General features: G+C 39.9%; 1 protein-coding gene, 1 long non-coding RNA gene and 1 pseudogene across 2 annotated transcripts; 2 read left to right on the top strand and 1 right to left on the bottom strand.

The window, feature by feature from the left end:
- Window positions 1-458: 458 nt before the first annotated feature.
- Window positions 459-4,777, bottom strand: LOC116187451 (annotated as a pseudogene).
- Window positions 4,778-6,992: 2,215 nt separating this feature from the next.
- On the top strand, window positions 6,993-8,487 carry LOC116187085. The gene is made up of 2 exons (XR_004151973.1): window positions 6,993-7,435; window positions 8,131-8,487. It is a non-coding gene; the product is annotated as an uncharacterized LOC116187085 (long non-coding RNA).
- Window positions 8,488-10,216: 1,729 nt separating this feature from the next.
- Window positions 10,217-12,282, top strand: LOC116188864 (zinc finger BED domain-containing protein RICESLEEPER 2-like). The gene is made up of 4 exons (XM_031518323.1): window positions 10,217-10,451; window positions 11,546-11,684; window positions 11,733-11,880; window positions 11,986-12,282. Exons 1-4 carry the CDS (start codon window positions 10,217-10,219, stop codon window positions 12,280-12,282), a joined length of 819 nt encoding a protein of 272 aa, XP_031374183.1.
- The last annotated feature ends 13,216 nt before the right edge of the window (window positions 12,283-25,498 follow it).

The raw sequence follows: 25,498 nt of genomic DNA on the forward strand, positions 1-25,498 counted from the left end.
TCGGCTGGCTAGGATTTGTGACGCATTGTTAATATCGACTTCTGCGATAATATGCTTAGTTTTTAATTAGGCAATGCAACCAAAATTGGAATGTAGGAAAATGACTTTATGGGAACCAACTCAATCATAAAGTCTTATAAATGATAACATCAGCTTAATTGTGTATATATAGAGTAATTGTGCCAGAATTATTCATAATGTATTCATTCAGACAGAAAATTGATGAGGGATTTCAGTTTTTCTGGTGCTAAATTTCTTGAGTCCAATTTATTAAGACTTTATTTTCTTTAGACCTTTTACAAATACGGATTTATTCCAAGATACTAATTCAGAAGTTCACATATACATTGACGGCATCAAGTAAGTTAAGTCTATGAGGAAGTTCTTATTTGCATGTACAAAGAGTAGCATTCTCGGTTTCTCTCTGAACTCGTCCGAGCAAGAGGCACAACCAATCATTCACAAGAAGATAAGGGCATGCATTATTAATAAACTGTAAGGACGTGACACAGAAAGCAAACCAAAAGGCAGCACAAAACTGGAATTAAATAAGGACACCCACTACTTATGAAAAAGCCCTAAAAAAAAAAGTGAGACTTTATTGATCTAAAGAATTGGACTCTGAATGGCAAAACTTTGAACTACTAAAACCTATGCAAAGCAGTACAGTCTCTCATTTATCAACAGTACAATTCCTAAAATTGTAGGGCAAGAGCAAACTACCCTAGAGATATCTCCATGGGCTTATACTGCGCGGACTTGGGTCCGAAAATTCGATAGGCTATGAAAACAGAGAGGCACAGGGATATCATTGAGAATAGTAGAGAGAAAGCACTTGCAGCATCCCACAAACTACCTGACGAGGCAGTTTTTGTGAGGAGTGACTTGCCAGAGGGAATGTCCATTGAGACCCAGTCGGTTGATGGAGAAGTGGACAGATCCATGCCATGGGTTTCCATTAACAGGGTACCAGAATGCTACGGACATTTCGGCTGTTCCACCAACCGTAAACTGTGCATCCTATGGAAATCGGGTAGTGCTTCATTATGACGCAACATATCTAAGCTTCTAAACAAAGGATAAATTTCTGGATTTTGGAGTGATGTCTGTTTCTCAAATAAAACAGAAATTGCACACAAAAGAAGTGTACAATTTACAAAGCAACTGTTATATCAATCAACCAACGCTTGATATATTAAGAACATGATGGTGTATACTCTTTAAAGCGCCGTATTAAGTTCATCCTCTGTCCAAACAATTGAAAGTTATTGCAGTGCTTTTCTTTAGCAGGATATTCTCCAAGAACATGGAAATATATAAAACAACTTTTTGGCAACTGATCTTACTCAGCGATGCAGAACATTCTATCCAGCACATAGAAAAAAAATAAAAAAAAGAAACGCGAAAATCATAGATGAGTTTTTGACCTGTTGAAGGCGATCCATTGTTCTCAAAGGCCGTGAGAATTCAAAGTAATATGTACCCTTCTGAACATTTGAAGCATATGGACCGTCTTCCTCAACAAAACCTGAAAGGCGTAAAATTTGAAATATGCCATGTTACATACTAAGCCAATATAGAGGTTAAAGTTATAAGGCTAATATTTACATAAAAATCAATCCCTTCATATTATCAAGATGGAATATCAAAAGGCTAAGTTCTTCCAGTGTTAAAGACCAAAATACAAATCACTTATCGACCAGTCAAATCAGTTACTTTTTCCAGCCCATGGCATAGGGTAAACAAAGTAGTAATCACTGTCTGCAGTAAGAATGGACCAAATGGCATTTATAAGCTAGATTATCAATGTTGCACGTTTATTGAGCCTGCACAACTCTATCAATAACAGCCATCCTAATTGAACCGTGTTGATCTAATACTATCAGCATTTGGCCACCTCATTAATTCATTTAATAGATAGCCTTTGAATATGGAAAAATTGAAAAACGTAAATACCTGACTGAACAGAGAGGCTGCTATGCCACCATGCCCCATTCCAGTTATTTTGCGCACTGGTGTCATTTCCTGATGATGGCAGATGATGATCATCAAAGATCAGCATGTATACTTGACTTTTTTCTACTTTATTGACAGTTCATAGTGGGGAGGGATTAATGAAGAGAGAAAGCAAACAGAAGAGTAACTGTATGCCATTTATATGATTTGTTGAGGCCTAATCCAACCTTGTGGTGGAAAGGAAAATATAACAGTTAAAAGTTGCAGCACAAGAGCAGAAGTTTCATTGAATTTGGCGATGAACAATTCATAAGCCTTCAAGGAAGCACAAAGCTTTACAACCAAATAGTTAGTGCACTCTTATCAACTTCAACAAACCATTTCTCGGTGCAGAAAGCTCCCATTGAAGTGTTCATGTTGCCTCCTCTTCAAATAGAACTAGCATGAATGTGAACTAAACACCAATTTGTTTCACAGAATTTTGAAGTACAAGCAAAGTGAAGTCATATAGTATCTTTCGGCGAAATCAAAATTTACACCCTTAAGACATTCCATAGATTTTTTTAAGCTAACAATTGAACAGTCAGATTGGGTAACCATGGTTGTTGGTGGCCTGTTATGTACTTCCTTTTTCCCGGTTCATCAAGCCGCATTCACCCTCTAATTGAAATTAACTCTGAGATAGAGGAGACTTGAGGAACAACAAATATAGATGAAATGCAATGTTACATGCTTGTGCAGTTACATTTAATTGTTTTCCAGCAACAAGATTTCATTTTATATATAAAGTGCAAGGTTAAAGTCTGTGATCTCCAGACAGTATCAAAATACCTTTAATTTATACTTAATTCATACACCGGTTTCCATATGTAATCTATGTTTAAAGTCTTCATAAATTAATGGTTGGTATTAAATATTGAATAATTATTTCTACCAATCTAATTGGCTTTGTAAGCCTTTGTCTTGTTGCCCCCTTACCTTTCTTTCTTTCATGATAAAGAGTCAATCCCTCTTCTTCCATGTTTGCAGATTTCATTTCCCACTAGAATGAAGAAAATGTATAATCTTATGCATAGAATTACCTGAAGGACCAGTTCCATCAATGTATCTGCAATGCGGCGTCAAAGCATAAAGATCCACCAGATGGTCAAACCTAGTTACCAACCTTCACAGTTTAATAGAAACTCTTTTGCGATTTACTAGAATCCAACAATAAAACATTTTTGTCAATAGTTTAAGATATGATAAGATTACTTTTACCTGTCGCCTCCATTCCCCTCTCCATTGTTTATTAGATTGCCACCATAAAGTCGTCCCGGGTTGGCATTTCCGATCGAAAAGTGCATGATGTCAACCTCATGACCTTTGCAAGTCTTATTGGTGCAACTATCACGTCCCTCTTTACACCCTCCCATCTATTAAATTATTCATGCACATTACTAATCCATTATGAGAAGGAAAGAATAAGTGGGAGCAGAAAGTTTCGAATGCAAGGTACATGAATCACTTAAATTATGATATGTCCCACTCTCACCAATCTGGAACATGAGATCGACTGAGGGGCATCTGGTATTTTTGCTGCATTTCACAAAGAAAAATTATGAAGTGCAAAGATAAACAGAAAGACTTGTGAATTTCATTTATTAAACTAACTCAAGTCCGCAAGAGACTGCATCAATTTGCTCTACAGCAATTTCAAGCACAATGACTGCATCAAAATCGAAGTTTCCACTACAGGCCCCTTCTACTTGCAAGATCGTGACAGGCTAAAATGCTCAACCAATTGAAAAGGCCGCAAAATATACATCTCAAATTAATTAGTGGTCCTTCATCAAGGAAGTTATGCTTACCCTTTGGAGTAAGCATAATCCCCATCTTGTAATAAGAAGACGACATCCTTCCCATCATGCAAAGCCTACATGCGCACAAAATCAAATCAAATCAAATTGGAGATGAAATCAAATCAAATCAAATTGGAGATGACCGTCAATTTAAGGCCAGAAATAAATATCTGCCACAGATAACATAACATCTAGAATCAATGAGGAGGAAAAAAGAAAAAGGGAGCGTGCCCACAATGAGAGCTCGCATCTGTGGAAAACAACAATTACTCCAACCATCACAATTGTAACCCGATATAGATCTTATTGCCCCCAAATTGCCATGGATTTCGACAGCCCGCCGAAACAAAAGGAGTACAACGGACTTACAACCACAAGCTAACTATGACTAGCAAAGCTTGGCATGAGCAGATACATCGACTCGCATGAGAACAATTCCCGACCAGTTCAGCTTCTACAGTAATCTCAATTAAACATTGCATGGATCAAATCACATGAACTGAAGCAAGGAATGCAACTCCACTCATCGACAAAAATTGCCACCTAAAGCTAAAGCCATAGAAACACCCCAGAGAAAGAGACGATCAACTGCGCTTTCCATAACCCAAAAGGCCTTCCATAAAGTCAACCTGCCACCCCCTTCAGCTACACAATCACGCATCAACCAATCAGATGCCTCTACCGCGCACATCAACATCATCTAGTTCAAAGCAATCGAAGGCAGCTAGGATCGCAATCCTTACCTTAACGGTCATCTTCCCGCCGCCGTACTCCTTGTCATCGTCGGGGTCGAGGAATCGAGGGTGATGATTCCGGGAAGGAACGGTGCCTCCACACGGATCTCCGACGCGGAGGAGTCGCAGCTCCACTCGCCGGACTCCTCGTGGGAGCTGACCCGGCCTGCCAGGGCCAGAGACAGCAAGATGAGGAGCACTGGGACGGGCGGGGGCCGATGCATGTCGTAGGGAAGGGAGATCGGAAGCAGACCTTAGGCGTCGGCGTTGTGTGTCAGAGACGGCATTGAGCAGAAACAGCTGAATTTGACTATTCTTCGAATTTCATTTTCTCAAAGCTGATTTTTCACTTTTCTTTTGGAGAAAATAACACCATCCAGGCATACCCTACTGGGTCGCTCGGTTCGAGTATTTGCTAGATTACATATTGGAAGAAAAATTCAATTATGAAATTTTTTTTCTCGGGATTGAAAGTTAAAATGTGAGATTGTTGTGTTTGATAAATTATATTATAGTATGGAGAATGTGAATAATAATATAATATATAATTTATTTTTATAGAAATGATGGTGAGTTTCACGATCATAATCTCCGTTGTAATATAATAATTTTACCTATTTTGAATACAAAATCGTTACTATCACGGCTGTAAAATTTTAATTCGAGCAAAAATGATTACAATATTTAACTTTTATAATCCTAAAAATAAATGCCGTAAAATATTATGTAAAGCAAACTTTACATTGTAAAGTTTGAATTTTTTATAGAAACAAACGTCCCCTACATGTTTTTTTTCCACGTTACAGCACAAATTAAAATAATTTCATGTCATGAACTTTTTTTTACTCAGGGCAACATTTCATCATCATTCCGTTAAAAAATGGATGGAATGTTAATGCAATGACTTTTTTTGAATAGTTTTACAGGAATTGCAATTTGAGAGACTTAAAATAAATTAAACAAAATATAAAATTTTAAAATTAAAAGAAAAGAGAGAAAATTATAGGCCAGGATCGGAAGGGTGGGTGGGGATGCCCTATTGGGTCACCCAACCCATGATTGAGGTCGTCATTTGGCTCAAATTGCGCTAACAACCTTGTTCAGGGGATGGGATGGCCGACGGGGGCGCCCCTACCCCCGATAAAGGTCGACGGCTAGCTCCCACCCCCCGACCAAGGTCGCTAGCTAGTTGAATCCACACTAGCAACCTCGATAATGAGGTGGGTGGTTAGTGGTGGTGCCCCAACCCTCCTGATTTGAGGGATCCCAACTGCATGGGATATCACGAACTGGGGGTGGCAGCGACCTTGCTGGCTATCCACCCCAAGACTGATGTTACTGGCCGGATCAGACCGCGCCAATGACCTTGATCAGGGAGTGGGTGGCCGGCAGGGACTTACACACACCCTTCTCCGATTTCACCTTTTATTTTTTTAATTTTATATTATTTTTACTTTCGTTAATATGTTTTAGGTCCCTTAAGTTTCCATTTCTGCAAACTAACTCAAAAAAGTCGCCACATTAAAAAACAATGTTGTACGGTGAAAATAATAGACAAAATGCTATGGGGTGAATTTTTTTCATATTGTATGATGAAATTATTTCAATTTGTGTTGCAGCATGAAAAAATAAATAAAATGTTTAGTATGGTATTATTTTCTCTTTATTTGTTCACAGCTGAATGTTAAAAAATGTTAAAAAAAAAATTTATTTTCTTTTCTCTACTATTGTAAAGGCCGAAAAAAAACCTCCATCTTACCTTCGTATTCCAAATTGGCCCTTCCAATTATTACATTCATCCTTTTAAAAAAAGGTCTTCAAATATGTCAAATTACACTCTATATATTATAAATTTGAAAAGGAAATAGTTGGTGTAACTTTCCTTTTCAATATTGCCTCATCTATATAATATATAAACTTGAATATAGTGTAATAAGTAATGATATAATTGTAAATACATATACCATTTGGGTTAAATAAGATTAAATTAGTAAATACATATAAATTAAAATTTTATAAATAATTTTTTTATTTTTATATGCGTAAATATATTTAGACGTAAAATATTTTAATTTTAATATATCATCAATACTTATCCATAAACATTATAATTATAAAATTATCATCAAAACTTATCCATAAACATTATAATTATAAAATTATCATCAAAACTTATGTTACTAATTTTTTGCTAAATTCAAGATGATCTGATCAATGAGAATTTCATTAACAATAATGAAATGCTTAAAGATGATAAGCGAAGAATGATGATGAGTTTGATTAAGAAGAACAAATTAGGGTGTGTTTGGGAAATAAAAGTTGTTCAATTCTCCTTATTTTTACTTGCATGCTGACAAATAAAGCCGCAGTTTGGAAAATTGAGGGACTCATCGGTCGAAGAAGTTTGACTTGTCTGTCACAAGTTCCCCACCCTAAAACTACATCCCCCGGTCGGTAGCCACATATGATCGTTGGGTAGGGGCCCTCTTCCTACCCAACAGAAACCCCATTTGCCTTCTCCTTTCTTCAAGCTCGAACCTCTGTTTTAGGGTTCCCTGCAAGCACTCCAATTTACGACTGAAATCGAGCACAAAAACCTGGTAATTCAGGTCGGAAACTGGCAATTAGTGACAAGGAAGATGCCATTTGATCGATTATTGACCTCCAGGCAGTGATTTGCAGAGTGTTCGTGTGTGAGGACAACGGGGACAGACGACGTGCGACCAACAGTACAAAGCTTGACTTTGTCATAAGAGATTTTCGGAGTTAGTGAGGTCTGTCACCATAGGATAGAGATTCCCGACTTAGGTCTTTATCGAGGGCCCCCTCCATTGCTCTATTCACCTGTACAGGAGTCTTTAAGAACTGGTCCACCTTTGCTTGAGAGAGCCATCTACAGTCGAGGTATTTTCGTCTGCCCTCTCTCTCGATTACTCCTTGTTGGTTGCAAAACATTGTTGGTTTTCTTGCTTCTCTGGTCACTGAATTGATAGGAAGCTTGTTTTCTAGTTTCGGTTACTCTGAATTGGAGGCATGGCCTTGTTTTATGGTTAAGCTTGTTCCATTCTGTAAGTTGGAGGCATAGCTTGTTTTTTGGGAGAGCCATCTGCATTCTTTTTTATTCCTGAACCCGAACCAAACTGGTCTGAGTTTTTGCAGGTCCGTGATTTTTGTTCTTTGGGATTGTCTTGATTCATTGCAAGCTAGGGATTTTTGGAACCTTTTTGCTGGTTTGTGATTCTAGTGAATGTAGTTTTGTTGAGAATCAAGTAGAAGAATTGTGAATAGGGTTAGGTTGAGAATTAGGTGGCCGAGGAGGCATCATCCTGCGGAGGTCATGCTTGTCCGCCTTCATCTCTCTTCTTGTTGACACCGTAAATCGTATGGTTTGAGGACTTTTGTAAAGAGTATATAGCAACTGTAGTTATCACCTCTTTAGAAGCGAAAGTAGCAACTATAGTTTTCGCCATTTCAATTTGTATATACTCGAGAGAGCTGTGTTTACATTTTCTCGCTCAATTGCTGAGTAATTGAAATTCATTTTGCTGCAACTTGTTTATGTTGTGTTATTCATTTTGTTTGCTTGTTATATGTGGAAGTTTTGGTCCGACAAGTTTATCGATCATGGCTCCTAAGGGTGAGAATGTCATTGAGTGGATTGATCGGATGGAGTTGGCTTTCATTCATATCATGGTTGACAAGTTGAAAAGGAGCCACACCACATGTTATAAGCAAAACGATTGGGAAGAGATGGCGGTGAATATGGGAAAGCAATTTCCTAATGAGCAACTATGCTTCCAGAAGGTAAAGGACAATTGTACTAGGCTTAAGACTAACTACAAGTAATTAACTGAGATCTTTGTATTTGAAATTAGTAGCAATACTTGTTCTATTTGGCAATTGAATTTGCCAATTTTTTTAAATCAAATTAATTAATGTAGACATCTATTTCTGTACATGTCTTCTACACGGGCAATTTACTTCATAAAAGGTGATGAACAAATACTTAATCGTCACTAGGCCGGCAATATTTGATACGACACGATTACACGACACAGAGTTAAACGGGTTCGAATTGGGTATTTTTGATATTAGGGTTAAACGGGTCCAACCCGTTTAGACACGATTAATAAGCGTGTCTTACCAGGTTGAACCCATGTAACCCGATTATACACGATTAAACAGGTTTACATAAACGTGTTTAATCGTATTACTATAATCGTGTAACCCGTTTAGACACGTTTATATATATGAATTGACCAAAATATCCTTTATGTAACCCTAACATCTGATTCCCAATTCGCAAACCTAATTTCATTTCCTTCGGACCTTCGTTGCTTCCAGAGTCCACACCCTAATTTCATTCGACCTCGACCCCGACGGTCCCGACCCCAACCCTCTGGCCTTTTCCCTTCCGCCGTCCGCGCGACCTCGACCCCGACCCCGACCCTCTGGCCTCCTCCCTTCCGCAGTCCGCACGACCTCAACCCTCTAGCCTCTTCCCTTCCGCAGTCCGCACGACCTCGACCCCGACCCCAACCCTTTGGCCTCTTCCTTTCTGCACGACTTCGACCCCGATCCCGACCCCGACCCTCTGGCCTCTTCCCTTCCTTTCACTGTTCCTCCCGTGGTTTTCATCTTCCTTCTCCACTGCTCTGCTTTTCCTCCGTCTGGAGATTCCGGCTCCAGTGACCCCCTCTGCAGCTCTACTTCAAGCTCAAGGTACTCTTTTCCACCTCTTTCTCTCTCTCTCTCTCTCTCGCCCTCTCTTCCCCTTAGAAGAACAGGGACATCCTCTGGTTAAGCTCGGACTCGACGAACAATGGGAAGGGTTCCCCGTCTCGATCTTATTTTCAGATAGTAGTCTTACTCCATTGCACCATGGGAGAGCCCGAACCAGAAGAACTTGACAGATTGATGGTAGAGGATACAACAATGCATGTGACTAAATATCTATAATTTCATGGAACCATTGAAAGAGAACGATAAAGTACGAAGGAATTTTGACTACACACAAGTACATGCCTCTGATTGTGTCGATCTTACTGATCCTTTCTTGCAGTGTATTCATTGCGAGCAGGGGTTATCTAGGCTTTTCTTAGAGAATTTTGTAGAGAATTTTATAGAGTGTCCTCTGTAGAGTATTTTGTATCCGCCCTCTGTAGAGAATTTTGTATCTGCAATTTGTGGAAGTTTAATGATCCCCTGAAACCCCATTAGCTTCATTTGTTTTCTCCTATTGCTGTTCTATTTGTTATCGTCTATTGGCTCAAGATATTTGGGATTCCTTTGTTGAAAGCATCCTCTAGCTTCTTTAACATGTCAGAAGCTGGTTCTTGAGGCCTATACTGGATCTCGAAAGTTTGAATGGTCGTCTTGATATTGTGTCCTTCAGCTTGAATGTATCCGCGCATAATTAATCTGTTGGAGTGGGGCCTCTAGTTGTTTTGATCATATGCTTGTAAATGAAAAATCTTTTATGGTAGAGTTATGGAAGGAAAAAACACTAATGCAACTGATATGTTGATGGACCTATTTACAGCACAGAGCTTTCTAATAGATTGCGGACCTATTTAAGTCTTTTGAGTATTGTGTCGGCCTTTTCTAGATATATTGATGAATACTGTAAATTGAAGTATTTCTGGACTTTAACCAGTTTCTCATTGTTTGTTTTATTTAGGGATAATGAGTTCAGAAAATAATTTGGAGGTGAACTTGGAATCCTCTAGGAAGGAAAAATCCATGGCCACGATAAACGAAGATGATGATGTAGTGGAGATTGATGCAGACGAGATTCAAGACACTACAACAGGAACTCAGGCAGGGGCATCGAAAGGCAAGCGAAAAAGAAGGTTGACATCACCTGTTTGGCAATTCTTTGAGAAGTTGGCAGAAAAGTCGATTGATGGTAAGAGCCGTTGTAAGTGCAAGAAGTGTGACTCTATTTTTATTTGTGATAGTCAATATGGGACAGGAAATTTGAAAAAGCATAGTGAAAGATGCATTCGTAAGGACACACGAGATGTTGGTTAGCTGCTAATGAATCATGATATGTCTTTGAGAAATGCTACATTTGATCCTAAACGTTTTCGTGAGTTATTGATTGCTGTCATTATTATGCACGATCTACCTCTTGCCTTTGTGGAGTATACTGCGATTAGATCTGAATTCTCATATTTGCGTGAGAGTGTGTCTGTTATATCTCGAAACACTGCAAGGACTGATGTGTTGAAAGTTTATAAAAAAGAGAAGTCACGGGTTAAGAGCTTGCTTGAGGAAGCTAGTGGTAGAATTTGTTTGACATCTGATTTGTGGACCTCTATTGCTACTGATGGGTATCTCTATTTGACTGCACATTTTATTGAAAAAAATTTTGACGTTGCAAAAGATGATTCTGAATTTCTCCCCGATGCCACCTCCACATACTAGTGTGGCATTGAGCAATATGATTACCTCTTTGTTGGCTGAGTGGGGTATTGAGGGAAGATTATTTTCTATTACTTTGGATAATGCCTCCGCCAATGACACTTTCGTGGGCTTGTTGAGATCGCATTTGAATTTAAAGGATGCACTTTTAGCCAAAGGTGAATTCTTTCATCAACGATGTTGTGCGCATATCATTAATTTGATTGTGCAAGATGGACTAAAAGAGATTGATGTTGCGGTAGACAAAGTGCGGGAGAGTGTCAAGTATATTAAGGGGTCTCAAGTTAGAAAAGAAAAATTTCTTGAATGTGTGAAACTTGTCTTTGAATCCGAAGAAAGGCTTGAGGCAAGATGTCCCTACTCGTTGGAATTCTACATTTCTTATGCTTGACAGTGCATTCTATTATCATCGTGCATTTTGCCACCTAGAGTTAAGTGATTCCAATTATACAAATTGTCCTACCTCACTGGAGTGGCAGAAGATTAAGAAGATAAAGAAGTTCTTGGGGGTTTTCTTTGAGATTACGAACTTGTTTTCTGGAAGTAAGTATCCAACCGCAAATCTATACTTTCCTTCTACTTTCAAAGCATATGTGTTGCTCAAGGAGTATAGTGATGGGACAGATGAAGATCTGAGAGCAATGTCGTTGAGGATGGTTACGAAATTTGAAAAGTACTGGTCTGAATTTTCAGTGATTTTATCGATTGCGGTGATATTGGACCCCAGGTATAAACTTGAGTTTGTAGATTAGAGTTACAGAAAGTTATATGGTAGTCAATCTTCAGAATTTCAAACTGTTCGGGACAAATTATTCTCATTTTATGAAGAATATACAACACGTCACAAGGTGGATCGATCATCTGCATCAAAAGAAAAGGTGGTGCCGGATCATCAAGAGTCTGAGACCGTGGATATGCTGGAGGTAAATTTTTTAATGATATTATGTATTACTTTTTCAATATTTTTAGTTGTCAATTTCGCTTGGAATATGTTTGTCATTGGTTTATTATTTTTAATTTTTTATCAGAAGTTCGATGATTATGCTGATAATGTGTATTCAGCATCTTCGAAAAAGTCTGAGCTAGAAAAGTACTTAGATGAGACAAGGAGTGATAGAAAGACGGATTTGGACATTCTTGAGTATCGGAAGATTAACTCCCAACGATATCCGACAGTTGCAAGGATGGCTCGTGATATTTTGAGCATTCCCGTATCCACAGTTGCCTCCGAGGCAGCATTCAGCTGTGGAGGTCGTGTTCTCAATCAATATCGAAGTTCTTTGAAACCCGACCTTGTGGAAGCACTCATGTGCTCTCGAGATTGACTTTATGGATTAGCTGGTAAGTTTACTTTTCAGATTTGATTTCTAAAGTTCTTTTGTTAATCTCTCTCTTTTTTGAATATAGATGGTTGTGGGATTTCCATGGATCAACTCACAGAGGATGTGATGAACTTAAATATTAGCGATGAGCCATCAACTCAAGGATCCAATACAGTGGTTAATTAAGGGAGAGATTACCTCTTAGGAACATCAACGGGTTCATGGAATGGAATAACTCTTGGTAAGAGTTGTAGAGCTCTACTGCTTCTTATTGATTTTTTCTATGGAATATCTCTTGGGGAGAATTAATTGGAATTTTGTGGTATTTGTCTGGATTTTGTTTGTTGAAGATTCATGTCGGTATAATTAGTTGGGCATCTCTACTGAATTGAGGAAGAGTAGAGTCAAGTCGAGGAAATCTGTGAAATGAGTGGCTTTCAGGCGTTTCATCAGTCTTATTTCCATTGTGATATTTTTGTATGAAAATAACCAAATCATATGGTAGATCATGTAATCAAGCAGTTGCGTAGGCATCTTTTCTTTGACATAGGAAAGGAATTTTTCTATATTGAATATCATCTGAGATTTTGAGTATCCCTATTTAAGTGTATTTCTTCCTCTCATAAAGAAGATAGTTTGTTTGATAGTACATCGTGATGTTTCTTTCAAAGTTCAGTCAGAAAAATGCACCAGTATGATACTCTAGATAAGAGTACAAATTCAATTGAACTAAGTGGGACAAGTTTGTTTCAATGTATTTTCTTCTGTTGTAACAGCCGTAGACTTTTCACTTGTACATGATAATTTGTTCTATGAAGTTTTCTGAAAATTTAATATTCTTTCATTGGTCTTCTAAATCCCAAAAGTTATGCAATTTCAAAGGATAAGAAACTCAATCATATTTATATTGCAATTGCTAGAATGTTAATAACTATAATACCGAAATCAATTTCATAATGATTGACTCTAATATATTGTAGTTTCATCTCCACATTTTCACAAACAGTTTTTACATTAACCATATCTTCAGTTTTGCTTTGCTTTGTTATGTTTTTTATTTGTTTTTTTTCCCTTGGTTCTGTTTGACTTCCTTTGAGAGTGCTTTTGTATTTCTTCTCGCTAGTATTTAATCTTTGGGTGCCAAATTCAGACTGTCATGTTTCCTGCAGAAGCATTTATTTTGTCTATGTTTGCTCCTATTATTCTATTAAGCATTTTGAGATTTTGCTTATTAGTTCTCTTTAACTGGAAAATTTCTATTGCCCTTTGAATTCTACATCTCCACTTTATGCTTTTGATTCAAGTTATGTCTATTTATCATGCTGACATGCTTTGAGTTCATATTTGCGGGCAATAGGTTCCAAGGGAATGCCTTCACACCAACCTCCTTTATGAGAAAAGATGTAGTCTCCTTGTTTTTGGGTTTGATTAGTGGAATTATGCTTAGCAACGCAAGATGACAAGAACTTTTATTGTCAGCTGATCTAATGAAAGATTTCCATTTTCAATACTGACATAATGTTTGATGTGTTTTTCAGTGGTATATTTGAAGTTGTTGCCTACTAGTGGCAGATTGGGAGTTTCTTAGGTTTTATTATGTATGGAGTAGAATAGTTTTCAGAGATTGGAGGATTTTCAGAGTTTCCAGGAGAAATGTTTTGGATATTATTGTGAAATGCTATGTGCCTTTTTCATTACTTTGTGGAGCTTCAATTTTGTATGATTAGCTTAGTATGAAAATGATTTTGTTCTAGTCACTTTCCAATTTTTTGGGTGTATCGTTGTTTCAATAAACGGGTTATAAATGGATAAACAGGTTATTGTTCTCATTCCTTTTCTTCTCGGGTTAACGTGTCCCGTGTCCGGGTAACCAGGTTAAATGGATAAACGGGTCGTGTTAACGTGTCCGGGTAATCGGATTGAACGGATAAACGGGTCGTGTTAACGTGTCCAGGTACCGGTTATAATCGTGTCGTGTATACGTGTACCTGTTATGACACGATTTAATAAACGGGTATAAACGTGTCGTGTACGGGTTGACACGAATATAACCGTGTCGTGTTCGTGTATGCAAAACCTGACCTGTTTAATAATCGTGTCGTGTACGGGTTATAACTTTGATGACACGAACCCGTTTAGACATGACACGTATAAACACGACACGACACGAATTGCCACCCTAGATCGTCAGCCCATTTGTTAAACGAATCTCATCGGTTAGTGAACTATGGAAAAATAGTTAAAATGGGAAGGCATGGAGGGAAAAAAACCAGAAATTCCACCATCAGGAAGCATGTGAGATCAAAAAATACAAATTCGATAATAGTAAGAAGGCATCGAAAAGGAAAAGGAGAAAGAAAAAAATATTGGCCTACCAGGGCAGTGCACGTCATGCCCTTTTTTCAACCTTATGGGCCCTACCATAGAAGAAAACGCTAGCTTGCATTTGTCTTTAGCTACCATAAATTGAGTTGAGTGAAAAATTATTTTAGTGCCAAACATGGTCCAAATATCTTAGATTTTAGTATGGAATAGCTAGAAAATAAGACTAGGAAAAATCTTGAGGACTATTCTAGGAAATGATAGAAATATCTAGGTTAAATATAAGGGAAAAAATAAATTTAGAACTAAGAAGATGATTGAAGGAATGTGACGGTGCAACTCGACATATACATGTATATATATAGGTGCGGTGTATGTGAATATATACATGTAAACACATAAGTGAAGCACAAGCAGAGAGTGCAAGAGCAAGAGTAAGAGAGAGAGGGAGGGAGGGAGGTCCACAACACCCGAAACAAAGATTATTGGATTAGTGTTCGAGAGAGCTCCTACAATTAGTATCGGAGCACCTACAAATAGTATCAGAGCGAGTCTGTCAGTACCTGTTTTGGTCCATCGGCTTTAGGAATGGACATGAATAGGGCTCCTGACTACGATTCTCGGAACTTTAACACAAAACAACTCGGCAAACCTCAGGTTATTATTCATAACCGAATAAACAAAGGCAACTAAACGACCCTTGAGCATGACAACGTAGAAGACCTCGGGGTTCCCCATGGGTCACAAAGAGAAGCCGGAGAGCCTATACAATGTGTAATCCCAGGTTAGCTGAAACCGGATCTTACAGCATTATTCATCGCTGGCTCACCGAGCTATCAAAACGTATCCAATGTGGGACTTTAAAAATCTCTCATGATGCCAAACTGATGAATAACACCTTTGCGCACACTTTGCAAATCATCTTCTTGAGTCGAGGCTTCCCTAGATATTCGCAGACAACCTCTCCAACATGGCACCTGAGACACCAACTCGTCAGGCGGAACGGGAACGCTTGAGGACAGGCACAGCAGGGCTCCCGAGACATCGACTCGTCAGGCGGATCGGGGACGCATGATGACAAGTCTAGCCGACCCCAAGGATCCCCAAGAGCATGAGGCTTGTTTCAGACTGATCTCGGAGAATCATCTTCGCCTCCCGAGTGAGTTCCGACTAGGAAAAAATGGCCCTTTCATCGAGGTTCTCGAGCTGGTGACCTGTTAGGCTAAATGTCAATATTTGAGATCAAGTTCGGCCAGTCCCAAGGACCTCAAGGACCATGGAGGTCATGTCAGATCGCACTGCACAAGTCATTCAGGTCTCCTAAGTGGCTCTCGATTGGGAAAAAATGGCTCTTTCAACGAGATTCTAGAGTCAAGGGCCCATCTAGCGAAATGTTAACACCCAGAATCTGGCCCAGCTAGTCCCAGTGACCTTAAGAACCAGGGAGAACATTTCAGTTCAGACTGCATAAATCATTCAGGCTCTATCAACGAGATTCTAGAGTCGGGGGGGCCAGTCTAACGAAATGTTAACACCCGGAGTCTGGCCCGGCCAGTCCCAGTGACCTTAAGAACCAGGGGAACATTTCAGTTCGGACTGCATAAATCATTCAGGTTTCTCGAGTAACTCCAAAAGGGTCTCAAAAGCCGCTCGACAAATCTTCGGGATCCATTTTTGACAAACGGAGAACACGGTAGTCTCAGGGCATTTCGAGACACTCAAGAAACAATTAGAGAAGTCCGACTACAGATTCTCGAGACGTCTTTCGCTCCCCGTTTGTGGCAGAGATTGTGGAGTCAACTGTTCCGTCCCAATGACAGAGCTTATCAAAATGACTAGCTAGAGCACAGATACACAACAAGTCTTCAGAAACAATTAAATTTGCTCAAATAGCCCGAATCAAGCAAAAACCGATTTCTGAGCCTCCAAGACGTCAAGTCATCAACCTAAGCAAAACATATCGATATTGGATTCGAAGAAATCCGTTCTTCGCCGATATCGACAATGCGTTGTCCGTTCGAGTCACAAGACTGGAACGTGCAACCAACCGAGACCCGTGCTTTCCCGACCCACCAAGCAAACCCGTGGGACCCATGGCTTCCTCTCCTTGGCCGGCCATCCCACCCAATCTTTTATCCTCTTTTCCTCATTTCATGCAAAATAGCCTCATATCTTAATATATAAATACATTTCACATCCATCTCTTCTTGCACTTGTCACAATATATGGATCTAGTCCCCCATTCTCTATTTCTTTATATTTGGCCAGCCACGCCCTAGTCACCATTGATTTTCTCTAATCTTGATTTGCTTAGATCGTTAACATGTACATATCCCCCTAATTACAATTATCAACTTCGCTCTCTACAATTCATTTTCTCTCTAGCTCTCAAGCTCTTGAAAATCCTCTCAAGCCCCTTGATCTCCCTTCACTTAGCCAAGGCTAGCAGTAGCCTCCTCAAGGCCAAAACCAACCTCCTTTTTGTCAGAAAATCACCCGGTTTTCCGACAACCACTTCCTGACTGAACCCAAACTTCAAACGTACTTAATATCCCACATGTTTTCGACCTTCCGAGTCTATTGGTGGTATTAGTTTCATCATTCGAAGCCATCCTCAGCCCGTTCCAGCACTGTCCAAACCACATCTCCTTAGAGTTTCTCGGTTTCTCAGTGAGCTCCATTCCTCCACGACTTTAGTGAGTTGTACTCACACTCTTTGACAAACTACCCGCGACTCTTTTTATTTCCCATGACAAGGAGGTCACGAGCCAAGAGCCCTTCCACTATGCACAACCATTCCCGGGACCTTACCTTCCTCTCAGGTTTCCTCCCATTTTCTTTTGGTTTCCTTCTTGTGCAGGTCTGTGCAGGGACCAGCCTGCTGAGCGCCACCTCTAACGGTGCTTAGGGATCTTAAAGCAGACTTGGGCTACCGCACATTACCTCCAACAGCCGCACCTTGCTCCCTCTGTAGCCGAGCTCTTCTCTCGGTCACTTGGGTCACCTGACTCCCTTTGCACTTCCTCCGAAGCAATAAACTTTACTTCACACCTCGAGACGTAAGTATAATATTCTCTCGACTTAGAGGAGTAAGGACTTTTATGGTGTGTTTGGTTTCAGAGTTAAAGTAACTTTGATTTTGATTGTGGAAAATGACAAATGATTGTGTAGTGTATTGAATTAAAGTTAAAGTTAAAATTTTTGACTTGGGAAATGTGTATTTTTGTTGTGCAATGTGTTAAGTTAAAGTTAAAGTTAAACTTTTTGTAATTTTAACTGCAAAACCAAACGGAGCTTCAGTTTCTGAAGTTTTGTGAGGAGATAAGGCGGTCCCCAACCGACTTATTGCATGTCTCATATAAAATGTTATTAGTTCATTTGAATGATCATTTAATGATGTATTACATGTTAGTATGACGGGAAAGTGTTAGAATCTAGGTGGAGGGGACCATCATGGCACGAGAAAGCCACAAGAGCCTCTCGACCTCACCCCAAGGGAGGTGGCCGAAAGCTCCCTTGGCTCACTTGAGCCCATGGCGGGCTCCTTCTCCTCGATTCTAATCGTTTCCTGTGTTTTATGTTTCCTCGTTTTCCTATGTCAGTGCCGTTTTATCGATTCCGTTTAAATGTCATGTTTTTGCATGCTTGTGTTGTATGTATTTTTCCGTTATCATGGTGGTATCAGCCTCTTGTATGTTTGTCATTATTGTGCTTGATGTGTTGCATGCGGGAAACGATCCGAATCGGGATGAAGACAGTGCTCTTGACGCGAAACGGGCCATGGAGGCCTCTCGATCATACCCCTTTGGAGGTGTGGTTAAGAGCTTCATGGCCTAGCTCGGGTCATGTAGTGGTATTCCCTCTTCGATTAGATTCCATTTCCCGATTTTTACGCAATTTCATTTCTCGTGCTAATGTTGATCAAACTATTAATCACTCTTTAAACGTGTTAAATACAAATTACGCATGGACTCAGGTCATGAAGATCGTCGTGGGCCCATAAGGGTCCAACGGGCTCTTAGCCACCTTTGGCAGAGCCTCCTTAGCCCACGAGGACTCGTCACGATCCTCGTGTTGCGAGTCATTTTTCAAGTTTGAAACGATCGGGGGTTAGGGTCTCATTCGAGCGGTCCACCCATTATCGACTCGACGATCCGAAACCCACAAATCCAAGGCATTTGGCAAATTCACTTAATTTAATCAATTTCACACATGTAACAACCGGGATGTTCCACTTGGCTGATAAGACCCACTTTACTTAACTAACAAATTACGCGAACCGGCCAATAAGTTATAAGCGAATCGACAAGTCATAAACTGGTGATCATGCCTTTCTCCAAATCCACAATTTATAGCAAAATATTAAGACACATAACACGCGTAGCATGGACATCTAGGGAGTATTTGCATGTCTTGACTTGAGTCGAGGCCTAATTTGAGGCGACTCGAGTCGGAACGCGCGAGTTCTTCTAAGACTACTTTCGAGCGGAGCAACTGGTCTCTCGACTCTTTCGGGATCCACACGACCTTGATGGGTCCAAGGGATCGGTTGACATCGGCTACCGACTTTGACGGTCTGTGTCATGTAGTCTCGGCTTTTTGTACACACAAACATATTTTTCAGATTCAAGGGCGCGATCATCGGTTCATGATCCGCCGACCCCTTATGTGTTAAGATTATTTAAACATACCGGATAATGAAAGGGGTGGGCGCCTGTTCAGATGCGGTTGTCATCTGTCTTACCCTCCCTTCCTTGTCTATATATATCTATCATCCTAACCTAGACTGGGGCACTTAGAAATGTGGACTAAAGGCGCGAGCGGGGATGACCCGTGAAAGGTTGCCCGACCCTTCATAGGACATGAGCAGAGACCTTGACACCCCCGTGGTGTTTCGCACCCCTACTTTCCTAAGTTTGTGTGTAGAATGGGTTAAAACACAAGAAACAGATTAATGTTGAACTCAATATAATCAAAACATGGGAAATAGGCGGAGCAAGACTTCAAGTTTTAGGTTTCTGACAAAACACATTCTCTGTCATAATCTGTTAAGGCCCCAGTGTCACAAAACATATCAACTTAAAATAAACTCACACATTAAGGAGCTCAATAGCAGACATCACGTCTGTCAAGTCCTTTCTTAAATAAAAGCCGAATGCCATATGCCATTTTGGGGCGGCATGGCCGATTATCACCGCACATACTTACTCTATTTTTATTTGATTAAGATAGAAATGCCCTTATTAAGCAACATCGATTCATAATTTGATAATCATGTAAACATGGCAATTTATTCACCCTTTGTCAGTTTTTATCTATTCATCTGTTTTTGTCTACTTTCTTGCGGTCGAGCCCGGCTCCATAGGGTACAGTTCACATGGGGTCCAATGTCCCAACCATCGGTCACAAGGTCCAATGCCCCCACACACAATGAGCGCGCGCAACCCAAGTTTGGAATGTGGTCTAACCTCAAGTCACCTTTTGACCTCAGTAGTATCTTGGGTCGGGATGGACGAAATGAGATTAGACAATCACCTAGAGCTTGACCGGTCCCACGGCTATCTCGAAGGCCATTCGGTCCTCCTAGAATTCGTTGGTTCGGTTGAACCCAAACCCGGGCTCTCACGAGCCAGTGTCGCATTAATTTCGGTTTCGGTCTTTTCAACCTATGGTGAGCGTGAGCGGAATATTGGCTGAACGTGAACTGACCAGGGGTCCATTTGTTGTAATTTGTATTTATTTGAGAGCACATTGCGAGGCATTTACTTGTACATTCATTCATCTAAGGATTTTGGTCGGCGAGCGAGAAGTCCGAGAGTCGGAACCGGTCGACTTGGTTTACAGGTCCCTAAGACGAGCGAGACTGCGCGAGTCATGGGCCCGGTCCGCGCGGTCGAGCGGCCACCATGGTTCGATTAGCCGAGACGCAAGAGCGATGGACCGATCCTGAGACTCGAGGATCCGCTCCTCTTTCGGTCTCTAGTCTAAATCAATTGCTTCCACGAATTTACGGTATTAAACCGAACAAGAGGAGCAAAACCTAATCATGTTGTAAATAAACTAAAAACGGAAAACCCTAGACAAACCAAAGTACTAATAGGGCATGTAGGATATAGGCCCGTACGTAACAGAACCCCCGAATTTGGAACCCTTGGTTCCATAGACAATATGCGTTAACAAACTAGGTGTATCAATTACTCCACTATACTCGGGCAACTCATCAGTCATCGACCTCTGAGTTGTAAACAGGTAGTGGCGACTCCTTTCCACGCGTGTCCATCACTCATCTTCCGGGAAAGTGGACACTCCCAAGCCGTGTGATTAGTGCGCACACAAGCTAGCCCCGACGAGACGCAATTCGGGTTCGCATAGGGCTGATCGGGACTAGGATACAACGGAAGGGTCAATGTTTGTTCGATTGCGAGTTGGTCGGGGATCGAGGTGCTGTTGAAGTGAGAACGGTCATGGATCGTTGCTAACGGAGACTCTGCTGGAGTTGAGTCGGTCAGGGATTGGATTCAAAGGAAGTTCTGTTGAAGCCAAGAAATCAGTCAGGGATCGAGGGAGGATGTGCAAGTGACCACAATCAAGGACTATGAGTTATAGGTCTAGGACCATCGCAAGCACATGAGGAGGCTAAGCGGCAGGTATAAGAGTTTAATACATCGGCAGTGTAAATAAATTAAACAATCTGAATTATAGTATGTGGAAGATGTGCATGGAGTAATATTTTTTAGGCCAAGATCTTTGGGAGATCGTTGGTGGCAATGAGACCACACCACCCACCGAGGACACCGATTCGCTTAAGGAGGGGAAGATCAACGCCAAGAAGGCCATTTTTTAAGGTATCGATCGAGGAAGATATGCTTGAACATATCAAGTACCCCGCTACTCCTAAAGAAGCTTGGGATATTATAGTTGCAAGGTTTGTGAAGAAGAACGATATGAGGTTGCAATTATTAGAGAATGAATTAACTGGCCTTCAATAAGGAGAAATGTATTAATCATTATTTCACCAAGATTAAGTCAATATTCTGCGAAATATCGGAGTTGGATCTCAAAAATTAATGAAGAAGAAAGACATGAGATTGCAATTATTAGAGAATGTATTAATGGGCCTTAAACAAGGAGAAATGAGTATTAATCAATATTTCACCTCTCATCGTTCTTCTTCACAAATTTTGTTGCTGGAATATCCCAAGCATCTTTAGGAGTAGAGATGTACATGATATGTTCGAGTATATCTTCCTCGATCGATACCTTAATGGCAAAGATGGCCTTTCGAGCCTTGATCTTTCACTCCTTAAGGGAGTCGATGTCTTTGATGGGTAGTGTGGTCTCACTGCCGCCAACGATCTCCTAAAGATCTTGGCCCAACAAATATGACACCATACATGTCCTTCACGTGCTATAATTCTAACCGTTTAAATTTTTTACATTACCGATCATATTCAATTTCGCCATATCGGTCGTTTAGCCTCCTCACGTGCTTGTAATAATCCCTGACCTATAACTCATAGTCCCTGACTGTGGTCACTGCCAACACCATCCTCTGGTCCCTGAACAATTTCTTGGCTTTGACCGAACTTCTTTCGAGAATGGTCCCTGACCAAACTGGAAATGTCAACCCTTTCACGTTATTTCGATCCCTGATCGACCTGCTCTGATACCACTTGTAGGTGCTCTGATACCAATTACAGAAGTTTTTTTGAACACTCATCCAATAATCTTTGGTTTGGGCATAGTAGCCCAAAAAATGAACTTTTATTAATTTCAAGTCAAAAAATACCGACACACACTCTTAACTCTCTCTCTCTCTCTCTCTCTGTTTTTTTTTCCTCCCTTCTTCTGCTTACTGACCTGTGTCACTGTGTGTATACTTGCGTATATCATATGCACAGATATGACTCCTACAAGTAGGAGTTGATTGGCGGTGGAAATCACTGCCCAAATTCACCGCCAACCTCCGCCGATTCTTTCCTCTTCTTATTTCTAGATTTTTTCTTTTCTAATTTCTTCTAGACATTTCTACTTAATTAGATTCTAGTCCTCTTAGATTATTTCTACATTCTTCTAGCCATTTCCTTAAAGAATTAGTGTTGATTTCCAGCACGCACAATACTATGGTCTTACATTATTTTCCGGCAAGATAGAGAGTACCAGATTGTGACATATTGTTTACATCTATGATGAACTAGAGTCTAATCAAGTCAAAATCGGAGTCTTACATTTTTCTAGCCTGTTGGCTCGGTGAGTGCTTATACATGGCTCTTCATTCCTACAATTGCAGGCAAGTTTTCGGTGCAGGTCATCCAACTCCAGATTCGAATCGTGTCTTATGAACTGAAACAAAGGAGGGTGATTGCTTTCGATTTACTTTAGACTCATGGTTCTTGTGCCTCGACCCCTGACATAGGATACAACAATAAATCGAAGAGCAACATCCACCTTATCGTATAAGGGTACGAGTCAGACTTAAAAGAGGTAGGATTGTGAGAATTTAAAAGGCAAATTTCCCTGTCATCATCCATGAGGATTTCACATGATTTGCTCAAAAGAACACTTCCTACCAACTCCCCACTAGAGGGGACTCTGCCCCACATCCTAAGGGAAATGGAAAGACCTCTAAGACGGACCATTCTTTGATTTTATCCCTTCGCTAATTATGGTCCAATTGGCTTTGGGCCAATTCTCTTTTTTATTATTATTTTATTTATCACGAGCTTATGAAATTAAATTTGCCTCATTAATTTTTATAGTCTATGTGAATATCTTGCAAGTTCATGACTTGTAAATTCAGCCATCCAAACCGTGCAAACGATTAATGAGAAGCATTCTCCTGCATAATTTCATAGTGATTCGAACTTAGATCTTTACCATCATTGTTCGACTGTCAAGCAAATCCTGACGTGCTCACATGAAACTACTATTGCTTAGCAGTGTCTTGATACGATTGAACTCGAGCTGCGAGGAAATGGGCATACCCTCATACCGATCCGAGGACGTCACACATCGGATTGGACCGAAGAGTTTTTATTCATCTGCGTCATTTTAGGAATTATAGGACCGGGCTTGGGTGGCAATTGGACCCACTTGGGGGGAAATGATTCTCACATGATTGGGTCCATATGAGCGATCTGTGATTGGTCCATAGCCATGAGTTTTACATAAGCCACTCTCCTCCCTCCATACCCACATTAATGTCCGTACGTTGCAGCCCCAACGGTAAGATAAATTATACATCAGCCCCTCATAATTTCTGAATGTGTAGTCTGGGCCCATACATGTTAAGACTGACTTTGTCTAAGCTAGAAATAATATCGTATTCTTCTTTGTTATTTTTTCATTTTTTGTTAAAGAATTTAGTACCCAGTGGTCATCCAGACTACGACATGATCCAGACTTGCCTTGTTACAGGTTTGAAAACCCTTAATATCGTGAGGTTTGATTGAGACCATTCCTCAATCTTGCACATCCTCAATGATGTAATAGATCTTGGCACATCTTGAAGACCGTCTTATAGCTGTGGAAAAGATCCACACTGAGGCTCTGTGTCGATGGACAGGCTACCTCAGTAGGGTTCAAGAGTCTCTCCTTACTGAATTCGATATGTAATTCGTAGAGATAATTACGCTTAAGGATTCAATCGATTATATATGAGAAGGTATGGGCTGTTTTTCCATAAATGTGTGAGCTCCGATGGGCAGCCAGAGGTAATTACAATTTATGGAAATTGAATGAGAGGGGAATAATATAATTGCCCCTCAATGATTTTCCAGAAGCTGATTAATTACGTGAGATAACCCTTTCAGGGGGGCAGATTGGGCTCCAACCGACATATATTTGAGGGGAATTGAAGCAATTATTTGCACCTCTCTCCTGTGTTTGACCAAGCTAAGAACGGTCAAACACCAGCAACCCTATAATCTTCTAGAATTATGCAAAAACATGGATAATTTTATCAAAAAATAAATTCATATAATGGAGGATAACAACATTTTTCATTTATTTGAGGAAACATACGTAGCTAATTGCACATGGTCCAACAGATTGATTTTAATCGGACTATATATTCTCTCATGAATTTGAATAATGTGTTAATCGTATTTTGGGATTCACATTTAATTATGGCATAAAATTGCAATTTGTGAAAATACAAATTAAGCAGCTCCCTATTGTCATGTGGTCTCATGTGTCTCCACCTCCCAAATTTAATCCTTCATGTGGTCAAACCATAGAAATAGACCTCCCCCATGTTCTCACAAGATTTCATTTAATTGTCTTGTCTAACACATTCTTATAGCGGTTTACGAGCGCGTCGAAGTGATACCATCGTCACTCACCCCATTTTAGCTAGCCGTAGGACGGCTCTTTTAATTTTCGTTAGTTAGTTAAATGGCAGGGTGGTACGTGTATATATAGAGACCTATATACACATGCTAAAAATGGGACGTGCATGAGCGACTTTATAGAGTTCTATCCATAAGAAAATTGTGTTTTTTTTTTGCTAGAAAAATTTGTAAAGTTAAAATTGAAGGAATGCAATTACTCTCCTTTTCCAGTTTTTAAAAAAAAAACTTAAATGGTGGATAATTAAAATTCCATTAAACACACGAACACCTTTTATGTAACCTCTTGATCTTGTCAGTTAATAGTTATTCAAAATTAATTTATTTATTTCAGATAATTAATTAACATTAAATATTTATATGGTGAAATACCGAATTCGCCCTTACTTGTTTAATGGAATATTATAATACCATAAATATTTTTTGAATATTATTAGTCGTGAAACAAGACCTCATATAGTAATAGAGTTATCAACATAAGGTCGAGCCACGAACACGTCACATAAATGGTCGATCTTTCGCCTTGGGGGAACACACACTACAATATA

This window comes from Punica granatum, chromosome 8 (genome assembly GCF_007655135.1).
Source record: "Punica granatum isolate Tunisia-2019 chromosome 8, ASM765513v2, whole genome shotgun sequence".
In the NCBI taxonomy this organism is placed as follows: Eukaryota; Viridiplantae; Streptophyta; class Magnoliopsida; order Myrtales; family Lythraceae; genus Punica; species Punica granatum.

What these genes read in the sequence shown, in the direction of transcription:
- LOC116188864 (XM_031518323.1), top strand. Translation starts at nt 10,217, where the DNA reads ATGAGTTCAGAAAATAATTTGGAGGTGAACTTGGAATCCTCTAGGAAG. An exon ending in GATTGATGGTAAGAGCCGTT is followed by an intron (nt 10,452 to 11,545) that starts GTAAGTGCAAGA and finishes CTACTTTCAAAG; the next exon opens with CATATGTGTTGCTCAAGGAG. An exon ending in AGACCGTGGATATGCTGGAG is followed by an intron (nt 11,881 to 11,985) that starts GTAAATTTTTTA and finishes ATTTTTTATCAG; the next exon opens with AAGTTCGATGATTATGCTGA.